Source organism: Anomaloglossus baeobatrachus, chromosome 10, assembly GCF_048569485.1.
Source record: "Anomaloglossus baeobatrachus isolate aAnoBae1 chromosome 10, aAnoBae1.hap1, whole genome shotgun sequence".
Classification (NCBI taxonomy): domain Eukaryota; kingdom Metazoa; phylum Chordata; class Amphibia; order Anura; family Aromobatidae; genus Anomaloglossus; species Anomaloglossus baeobatrachus.
The window spans coordinates 30,929,386-30,940,805 of record NC_134362.1 but is presented as its reverse complement, the minus strand read 5'-3'; the positions used below and the strand labels follow the sequence as shown (position 1 = coordinate 30,940,805).

At 52.3% G+C, this 11,420-nt stretch overlaps 1 protein-coding gene across 3 annotated transcripts in view; it reads left to right on the top strand.

Annotated features, from left to right (window-relative positions):
- The first annotated feature begins 5,052 nt into the window (after positions 1 to 5,052).
- HTATIP2 (HIV-1 Tat interactive protein 2) overlaps positions 5,053 to 11,420 on the top strand; it is a 29,805-nt gene continuing 23,437 nt past the window's right edge. The window contains exon 1 of one of the 3 annotated variants that reach the window (XM_075325581.1): positions 5,053 to 5,207. In XM_075325581.1, coding sequence (XP_075181696.1) covers positions 5,116 to 5,207 — 92 coding nt within the window. In that variant the 5' untranslated portion in view covers positions 5,053 to 5,115. Of the gene's footprint in view, positions 5,208 to 6,163; positions 6,315 to 8,151; positions 8,231 to 11,420 lie in introns of those variants that run through there. The other 2 variants (XM_075325580.1, XM_075325583.1) reach the window with 2 other exon arrangements.

Below are 11,420 nucleotides of genomic sequence, written 5' to 3'. Positions count from 1 at the left end.
TGAGGAGGGGGCAGCATGCATGTGACACTGTGAGGAAGGGCAGCATGCATGGGACATTGTGAGGAGGGGCAGCATGCATGGGACACTGTGAGGAGGGGCACCATGCATGGGACACTGTGAGGAGGGGCAGCATGCATGGGACACTGTGAGGAGGGGGCAGCAGGCATGGGACATTGTGAGGAGGGGGCAGCATGCATGGGACACTGTGAGGAGGGGCAGCATGCATGGGACACTGTGAGGAGGGGGAAGCATGCATGGGACACTGTGAGGAGGGGGCAGCATGCATGGGACACTGTGAGGAGGGGGCAGCATGCATGGGACACTGAGGAGGGGGCAGCATGCATGGGACCCTGTGAGGAGGGGGAAGCATGCATGGGACACTGTGAGGAGGGGGCAGCATGCATGGGACCCTGTGAGGAGGGGGCAGTATGCATGGGACCCTGTGAGGAGGGGGCAGTATGCATGGGACCCTGTGAGGAGGGGGCAGTATGCATGGGGCCCTGTGAGGAGGGGGCAGTATGCATGGGACCCTGTGAGGAGGGGGCAGTATGCATGGGACCCTGTGAGGAGGGGGCAGTATGCATGGGACCCTGTGAGGAGGGGGCAGTATGCATGGGACATTGTGAGGAGGGATCAGCATGCATGGGACACTGTGAGGAGGGGGCAGCATGCATGGGACACTGTGAGGAGGGGGCAGCATGCATGAGACACTGTGAGGAGGGGGCAGCATGCATGGGACACTGTGAGGAGGGGGCAGCATGCATGGGACACTGTGAGGAGGGGGCAGCATGCATGGGACACTGTGAGGAGGGAGCAGCATGCATGGGACCCTGTGAGGAGGGGGCAGCATGCATGGGACACTGTGAGGAGGGAGCAGCATGCATGGGACACTGTGAGGAGGGGGCAGCATGCATGGGACATTGTGAGGATGGAGCAGCATGCATGGGACACTGTGAGGCTGGAGCAGCATGCATGGGACACTGTGAGGAGGGAGCAGCATGCATGGGACACTGTGAGGAGGGGGCAGCATGCATGGGACACTGTGAGGAGGGGGCAGCATGCATGGGACACTGTGAGGAGGGGGCAGCATGCATGGGACACTGTGAGGAGAGGGGGCAGCATGCATGGGACATTGTGAGGAGGGGGCAGCATGCATGGGACCCTGTGAGGAGGGAGCAGCATGCATGGGACCCTGTGAGGAGGGAGCAGCATGCATGGGACCCTGTGAGGAGGGAGCAGCATGCATGGGACCCTGTGAGGAGGGAGCAGCATGCATGGGACATTGTGAGGAGGGGGCAGCATGCATGGGACACTGTGAGGATGGAGCAGCATGCATGGGCACTGTGAGGATGGAGCAGCATGCATGGGACATTGTGAGGAGGGAGCAGCATGCATGGGACACTGTGAGGAGGGGGCAGCATGCATGGGACCCTGTGAAGAGGGGGCAGCATGCATGGGACACTGTGAGGAGGGGGCAGCATGCATGGGACATTGTGAGGAGGGAGCAGCATGCATGGGACACTGAGGATGGGGCAGCATGCATGGGACACTGTGAGGATGGAGCAGCATGCATGGGACACTGAGGAGGGAGCAGCATGCATGGGACACTGTGAGGATGGGGCAGCATGCATAGGACACTGTGAGGATGGGGCAGCATGCATGGGACACTGAGGATGGAGCAGCATGCATGGGACACTGAGGATGGAGCAGCATGCATGGGACACTGAGGATGGAGCAGCATGCATGGGACACTGTGAGGAGGGGGCAGCATGCATGGGACATTGTGAGGAGGGGGCAGCATGCATGGCACATTGTAAGGAGGGGGCAGCATGCATGGCACATTGTGAGGAGGGGGCAGCATGCATGGGACACTGTGAGGAGGGGGCAGCATGCATGGGACATTGAACAAATTTTCATAGAAGAAAAGGGGTATAATGTGTTGTGAATATACATGTCAGGCAAAAACATCATCTGCCTATAGTAAAACCCACTTGATAGGATCTGATTATGGAAGGAAACATTCCAGTCTAACTGCAAAATTATGTGAAACACACAAAGGAATGATTAATCCAATTTTATTCATGAAATGTACATACAAATTAAAAACAGGAGTGCACACACATACTCCTGATTAGTAATACTCATCACTTATGAGGACATTGTAACCTCACTAACGTGGGGACCAAGACCGGATAAAAGTATATCCACTATGCTTAGGTGAGTAAACGGCAAATTGCCAATCACAATACCCCTAGGTTATCCCCAAGCATAGAGAGTGACTCCCTCAACCTAACTCTGATATCGGATAATGCAGTACTAACCCGGAGTGCACAATGCACGATCGGGTCACATATATGTTATAGGTACATACCGAAGGTCGGAGTAGGTAGGGGAGCCGGTCCAGAGTCCACGCCCGACGCGCGTTTCGGATACCTTTTTCAGGGGCACCGCACGCTGTTGTGGACTCCTTTCCCCCTCCCCTAAATACCCCGTTGCCTCCAGGTGATGTCCATCTCACCGTCCGCCGTGCGCACGCGCCCACCGCGTCATGGGAGGATCGTATGCAGACCGGCGGTCAGCGGCGGCCCAAGTGCGCATGCGTTGGAGAAAATTCTCCGGTGACGTCATTGACGCATGCGCATGGCCGCCTAAGATGCCGCCGGGTGCATACACCCAAGACTCTCGTCTGGACGGCGCGCTAGGAGGGACAAGAAGGACATCACGGACAGGCGGACCAAAGTGACAGATGTATTACGTACTGCACATGATGTTGGTAACATAAAGGGCAAGCGTACCTTCTCCACATATATAGCTGTAGACTGTACATATGGCATATTATAAGTATCTGTGCACCAATCACATCAACGCGATGCATCCATAGTTAGACAGCCGTATAGCAACTCATATAAGGAGTACATGCTGGTTCGGCTACAAGTCATAGTCACATCAGGGGTACATCCAAACGGTTAAACCATATACAAATCATATCTCAACCACCTGAGCACATATACGTTCGGATGGACCCATGAATATGATACCATGTGACAAAGATTATCTTAAAAAAGGCCTGCACAGTCTCACAATACTCAAAGGAGACATCATATTGACGGATCAGTGCGTTCACACATATCGTCCATACACGCGGACGTGACCACAATCGGGAGCCCCCAGACACAGCCAGAAGTCCCGAGGTGGTCACTACCACGTCAAGGTACAAGGCAGAAGAGGCCATGCATCCCAAATGTGTTGTAAATCCACATCCAGAATGGGAACATATCCACCTATTCCTGCATGTGGGCGTGACCAACGCCGGCGCCCCCGGCCAAAGCCAAGAAGCACCACCGTGGACACGCCCACATACATCCAACCAAACATCATCCACCATAGCATCACAAATGTCACCCAAACACATCAAATGCACATTTAGTAATTATGTGTGGCTAAGCGACATCGCAAAAACCACACTGGGAGTAAAGCTGGTAATGTCCAAAAAAGTGCTTCATGAGGCGGCAGTCAGGTCTTTCCATCCTTATCCTTGATTCCAAGATCACATCTCATCACAAGGAGGACACACAAGTGATTGTTTTAGGAAAAGACAAAAGTGCAAACCTCTGGTAGAGGATGGAGATAGGTACTATGCAAAACCGTTAATAACCATAAATAACTGATATCAGAATCTTAGGGTTTATGATTTACATCGGTTGCTGTGTACCAGAAAATATGGAGTCCGTCTAACCCCATGTATGCATTCAGCGGATTAAACAATTTACCCAGAAAATGGCTAAACTAGTTATAAAGTTAAAATCAAGCATACAGTGCCATAATAACCCAAAGTCACTGCATAATAATAAGGTCTCACAGCAAATAAGAGGTTTGTTGATATCCACATAGGTGTTTACAGAGTAATGATGCTCACACCTGTCCTGGGTAAAGTGATGGGCAACATGTATGGCACAGCGAAATCCTAATTGCGGCTTGTCAGACCTATACTCACTACCTAACCACATGGGATAATGTGGGACTGGAATGCAGGGAGGGCGGGTTCCGGCGTGGTTACCCCACGCGTATCGCCACCGTAATGGTGGCTTCCTCAGGGGAGAAGATGAGTGAGTATAGGTAGTGAGTATAGGTCTGACAAGCCGCAATTAGGATTTCGCTGTGCCATACATGTTGTCCATCACTTTACCCAGGACAGGTGTGAGCATCATTACTCTGTAAACACCTATGTGGATATCAACAAACCTCTTATTTGCTGTGAGACCTTATTATTATGCAGTGACTTTGGGTTATTATGGCACTGTATGCTTGATTTTCGCTTTATAACTAGTTTAGCCATTTTCTGGGTAAATTGTTTAATCCGCTGAATGCATACATGGGGTTAGACGGACTCCATATTTTCTGGTACACAGCAACCGATGTAAATCATAAACCCTAAGATTCTGATATCAGTTATTTATGGTTATTAACGGTTTTGCATAGTACCTATCTCCATCCTCTACCAGAGGTTTGCACTTTTGTCTTTTCCTAAAACAATCTTACCTGTCTCATTTGTACTGTGACTGTCTATGCACTAACCCTGCCTGCTCTATTGTGAATATATTTATTAAGCTCTGGGATTAGCAGAACGACCGTAACACTTGATCTGTATTTGCTTCTGGAGGAGAGGCTAAATTCTGAGGGTTCTGGCTTGGTGGAGATTTTGCCCTTTTGGCTATTTTAAATGTTTTTAATGTCACTGTGTGTTGTACACTTCCATATGTTTGAATATTGTCATGTGTTTTTGCCCTTGTAATAAAGTTTCTATTTTCATATACAGCCTTGTTGGTGATCCCCATTAGGTATACTCTCTTTTCTTTTCTTGATCTACCCCTGCACTAGTGGAACATTCTAGCAATAGAACACCAATACCTAATGCGAGTCCACACTTGTATACTGGGCAGATGCGCCTATATGTGGCTATATACGGTGAGTGAGACGTCGGTGCTCCTGTAAATACGGTACAGGGCTGCTGTTACCTGTCGGGATGTAAATGATACAATGTATCAGGAGCTGTGTGAGGGTTGCGCATGCGCCGTGCTGCAGGGCTGAACAGGAAGAGACCGGAGCGGGGTCTCTATGCCGGGAGTGGGGGTCTGCGGCATCGCTGGGACCGTCCTCATCCTAATCATAGCAATATTACTGTACGAGGAGCCCGCCGAGCTGCCCAGGTATTGACCCTCTCTGCACCACAGCCCCTCCCTACCCATTAACCCTCTCAGCACCACACCCCCTTCATACACATTAACCCTCTCAGCACCACACCCCCTTCCTACACATTAACCCTCTCAGCACCGCACCCCCTTCCTACACATTAACCCTCTCAGCACCGCACCCCCTTCCTACCCATTAACCCTCTCTGCACCGCACCCCCTACTACCCATTAACCCTCTCTGCACCGCACCCCCTTCTTACCCATTAACCCTCTGCACCGCACCCCCCTACTACACATTAACCCTCTGCAACGCACCCCCCTACTACACATTAACCCTCTTTGCAACGCACCCCCCTACTACACATTAACCCTCTCTGCACCACACATTAACCCTCTCAGCACCACACCACCTACATATTAACCCTCAGCACCACACCACCTACATATTAACCCTCTCAGCACCACACCACCTACATATTAACCCTCTCAGTACTGCAAACCTCACTACATATTAACCCTCTCAGCGCCACACTCCCCACTAAACATATTAACCCTCTCAGCACCACACCTACATATTAAGCCTCTCAGCACCACCCTCCCCACTACAAATTAACCCTCTCTGCACCACACACCCACTACACATTAACCCCCTCAGCATCACACCCTTCACTACGTATTAAACCTCTCAGCCCCACATGGTTTCATATGCTTATTGTAATTTCTGTAAAGTTCTGGTTTATATTTGGCATTGTCATGTGCACCATCCCTGTACCATGATGATGGAACATTCTAGCAATAGAACACCAATGCCTACTGTGAATCCACACTTACAGCGGTCTACACCTGTATACTGGGCAGAGGCTCCTATATGTGGCTATATACGGTGAGTGAGGCGTCAGTGCTCCTGTATATACGGTACAGGGCTGTGTTACCTGTGGGGATGTAGCTGATACACTATATCAGTTGCCGTCAGGTCCACGCATGCGCTGTGCTGTAAGACAGGAAGAGACCGGAGCGGGGTCTCTATGCCAGGTGTGAGGGGCGCCGTCTGCGGGATCGCTGGGACCATCCTCATCCTCCTAATAGCCATATCACTGCACGAGGAGCCCGCGGAGCTGCCCAGGTATTAACCCTCTCAGCACTGTACACCCCACTACAGATTAACCCTGTCAGCACCGCACACCCCACTACATATTAACCCTGTCAGCACCGCACACCCCACTACATATTAACCCTGTCAGCACCGCACACCCCACTACATATTAACCCTGTCAGCACCGCACACCCCACTACATATTAACCCTGTCAGCACCGCACTCCCCACTACATATTAACCCTGTCAGCACCGCACTCCCCACTACATATTAACCCTGTCAGCACCGCACTCCCCACTACATATTAACCCTCTCAGCACCATGTGGGTCCGTACGGTTATTTTTCTGTATCGTTCTGGTTTCTGTTAACCATTTAAGCACACACTGGTGGGTATTAACTCCTTATACGCCAATCATTTAAGTGCGTTAAGCTCCTTCATTTATGTGCGTTAAGCTCCTTCACCTTCTCCTAGTTCTAGAATTCACCTGGCGAAGCGTCAATCACACAGCAAACTGGGAACGCAATATGAAATCTCCATATAGACAAAGCATCGGTGCGTACATAGCACTGGCAGGGAAGGACCAGGAGAGGGGGGCAGGTGCATAGATCAAAATCTGGATCCCTTCTGGTATCAGCTCACACCCCAGAGTCCGCTGTTTGCTCCCTAATCCCCTTTTTGCTTCTCCATAGGGAACATAATATATAACCTCCAAATTCAAAACAATTGTACCAGCCTGAGCTGGATCCGCTTTGTCCCTATAGCTATATATGCTTGGTTAGAAAGTTCTAATAATTGAAGGGTTATGCACAAAACAACAAGTTATCCCCATAGCCAAAGTAGCAAAATTTTAAAGAACCGACACAGAAAGTTTTTCCTTCCCTTTAGAGATTTATTTTAATTTTCCATAGTGTCAAAAATGCAGATGTATCTATGAAAATTAATCTCTAAAGGGAAGGAAAAACTTTTTTCAGTGAATGCTGGATCTGTAAAACTTTGGAATTTGGGTTCGCCAACCTACCACTCGTGCACCACAACAAGGGAGTGCCCGCCTGGATTTTGCAGCAATATCCAGATATTTGGGCGGCACGGTGGCTCAGTGGTTAGCACTGCAGTCTTGTGGTGGCTCAGTGGTTAGCACTGCAGTCTTGCAGCGCTGTGGTCCTGGGTTCTAGTCCCACTCAGGACACCATCTGCAAGGAGTTTGTATGTTCTCCCCGTGTTTGCGTGGGTTTCCTCTGGGTACTCCGGTTTCCTCCCACACTCCAAAGACATACAGATAGGGACCTTAGATTGTGAGCCCCAATGGGGACAGTGCTGCCAATGTATGTAAAGCGCTGTGGAATTAATAGCGCTATATAAATGAATAAATATTATTATATCCAGAATAGAGGATAAGTTACTGATCGCTGGGTGGGGGGGCGACTACTAGAAACTGGAACCCCCACTGATCCTTAGAAGACACCAAGATGCCCAGAGAAAGGAGCGAAGGTGCACATGCGCTCCATTCATTGACTATGGGACTGCCAAAAAATGCCAAGTGCTGTACTCCCACATCCCCATGCACAATAACTAGAGCGGAGGTCAAGCACGCACGTTTTGCAAAGAGTATGGGGCTGTTCACATATCTATTCATTTAGCAGGTTTTTGACACTCCCAGAACAAAAAAAATGGCGTCCACGTCCCTTGCGTCATTTTACTAATGCAGAATGCAAGTTTTATTGAATTAAATCCATCTCACAGCCAATTCTTTAATGGGAACGTGTTTTTTTTTTTTTTATTTTTCGGGGCAGGCAGCAGGATCGCCCTGGATAAATACACCCGTATTAGGAGTTTACACATTTGCAGAGGGTGTTACCCCACTGTACACTGTACATTACACAACCCGTCCTCGGGCAGGACCGGATTTGCACAGTCATGCTGGCGGCTGTCAGGACTTCCCTAAGGTCAGTGCTCATTCTGATCAGACTCGTCCGCCGTCTTCTGTCCTCCGACAATAGGATTGATGACAGCAAATCCAGTATTTCCACCGCTGCTGTATTTACAACTCCATAAACCAAGACAATCCGGTTATACCACTGCCGAGCTGGGGCTACTGTGCAGCAGAAAACCACTGCAATTTATGGCAGCCAGTATATAGCCTGATTACATGAACGCCCAAACTCCAGATCGAGTCTCACAATATTGTCCAAAAATTGTGCAGCAACTAACAATTTACTCTCATTTGCTAATAATTCATTTGTAATCTGCTGAGATTTCCATGATGTGACCGCTGCTACATGGACAGGTTCTAGCACCAGTTCTCAGCCATGTTCACAGGCCGCAGGGCCGCACTGGAGGGGGCGCGCGGGCCACAGGGCCGCACGGGAGAGGGCGCGCGGGCCACAGGGCCGCACGGGAGAGGGCGCTCCGGCCACAGGGCCGCACGGGAGAGGGCGCTCCGGCCACAGGGCCGCACGGGAGAGGGCGCTCCGGCCACAGGGCCGCACGGGAGAGGGCGCTCCGGCCACAGGGCCGCACGGGAGAGGGCGCTCCGGCCACAGGGCCGCACGGGAGAGGGCGCTCCGGCCACAGGGCCGCACGGGAGAGGGCGCTCCGGCCACAGGGCCGCACGGGAGAGGGCGCTCCGGCCACAGGGCCGCACGGGAGAGGGCGCTCCGGCCACAGGGCCGCACGGGAGAGGGCGCTCCGGCCACAGGGCCGCACGGGAGAGGGCGCGCGGGCCACAGGGCCGCACTGGAGGGGGCGCTCCGGCCACAGGGCCGCACGGGAGAGGGCGCGCGGGCCACAGGGCCGCACTGGAGGGGGCGCTCCGGCCACAGGGCCGCACAGGAGAGGGCACGCGGGCCACAGGGCCGCTCCGGCCACAGGGCCGCACGGGAGAGGGCGCTCCGGCCACAGGGCCGCACGGGAGAGGGCGCTCCGGCCACAGGGCCGCACGGGAGAGGGCGCTCCGGCCACAGGGCCGCACGGGAGAGGGCGCTCCGGCCACAGGGCCGCACGGGAGAGGGCGCTCCGGCCACAGGGCCGCACGGGAGAGGGCGCTCCGGCCACAGGGCCGCACGGGAGAGGGCGCGCGGGCCACAGGGCCGCACTGGAGGGGGCGCTCCGGCCACAGGGCCGCACAGGAGAGGGCGCGCGGGCCACAGGGCCGCTCCGGCCACAGGGCCGCACGGGAGAGGGCGCTCCGGCCACAGGGCCGCACGGGAGGGGGCGCTCCGGCCACAGGGCCGCACTGGAGGGGGCGCTCCGGCCACAGGGCCGCACGGGAGAGGGCGCTCCGGCCACAGGGCCGCACGGGAGAGGGCGCTCCGTCCACAGGGCCGCACGGGAGAGGGCGCTCCGTCCACAGGGCCGCACGGGAGTGGGCGCTCCGTCCACAGGGCCGCACGGGAGTGGGCGCTCCGTCCACAGGGCCGCACGGGAGAGGGCGCTCCGTCCACAGGGCCGCACGGGAGTGGGCGCTCCGTCCACAGGGCCGCACGGGAGAGGGCGCTCCGTCCACAGGGCCGCACGGGAGAGGGCGCTCCGGCCACAGGGCCGCACGGGAGAGGGCGCGCGGGCCACAGGGCCGCACTGGAGGGGGCGCTCCGGCCACAGGGCCGCACAGGAGAGGGCGCGCGGGCCACAGGGCCGCTCCGGCCACAGGGCCGCACGGGAGAGGGCGCTCCGGCCACAGGGCCGCACTGGAGGGGGCGCTCCGGCCACAGGGCCGCACTGGAGGGGGCGCTCCGGCCACAGGGCCGCACGGGAGTGGGCGCTCCGGCCACAGGGCCGCACGGGAGTGGGCGCTCTGGCCACAGGGCTGCACAGGAGATTTATAAGGAAGGTGGCGCCTTAGTATTAATCTATGTTCACATGTAGTTTCTGGAGCGGATCCTCTCAAATTCTTCTCTCTCTTGTTGGACCCCTCTCCCCACGAAGTGCACCCACGATGAGTTTTTAATTTTTGACGCTGTGTATTTTCTCTGCCTCAAAAACGCAGCGTCTTTACAGTTTCAGCAAAGTGGATGTGATTCATACAAATCTTATATCTACTGTGCTATATTTTTAAACTGACCCCTGGTGCTTCTAAAATCTGCAAAATGTCAATTTCTCTTGCAGGTATACTGAGTTTTCTGTGCGATTTTTTTTTTTTTTTTTTTTTTTTTTTTTTTTTTTCCCCCCCCATAGACTTGCATTAGATGAAGAAAATCTGCAGGTAAAAAAACACCCTTGTGTTTTTAGTGCGTTTTCAGCCGTGGAAACACATAAACAATACATGTATTTCGCACTTAAGAATATCAAAGTTTTGTCAAAGCCAAATACCAGGAAATTCTAAAACCAAAGCAGTTTTATTTAAAGCATCACATACCGAAAAGTGACAAAAAAAAACTCCAGTTGAAGACATGATACAACGCAGGTTAGAAACATGCAATGAAACATGCAAGTCACCTAATTTACATGATAGGTGCAGAAAGTCTGTAACATGAAAATCTCACCAGATGCTCATCATGAAAACGTAAGAAGTTTTGAAAAACTGGTGAAAAAAACAAAATTCATGTCACTTCTTTGACACTGATCCTGAACAAAACCTCTCAAAGCTAAGCAGTGTTCAATCAAAAGGCTGGAAAAAAAAGTTTTCAAGAAAAGGATAAATATTTAAAATCCATGTAAATAAGACTGTTACCATACCCTCACGCCTCCAAAGACACCCAACCTCGCAAAGAATGAAGTTTCCTGAAACCATTTTTGCTAAAAAAAAACCAAAACAAAACATCGTTTTTGAACATTTCAAAAACCTTGATGTGAACATAGACTTAAAGGGAACCTGTCATGTCAGTGTTTGATATTAAATCACCCCCCTAATGTCTTTTAAAGGGTGTAGTGTGCATCAGTAGCATGGTTTTAAAAAAGAAACCCTTGTATTTATCTTAAAAAAAACTTTATATAATTAGGTAAATGCAAGTTTCAGTCATAGGGGCGGAGCTTTTGCTGGATCAGTCACTGTCACTCATGTTCAAAGTTCCGCCCCTATGACTGAAGCCTATGGTATTTACTGCATTCACCTAAGCATATGAAGTAGCACCACTCCAGAGTTAAAATAAAAATAAAAAATAGGTGGACCCCCCCCCCCCCACCCCCACCTATTCTAAG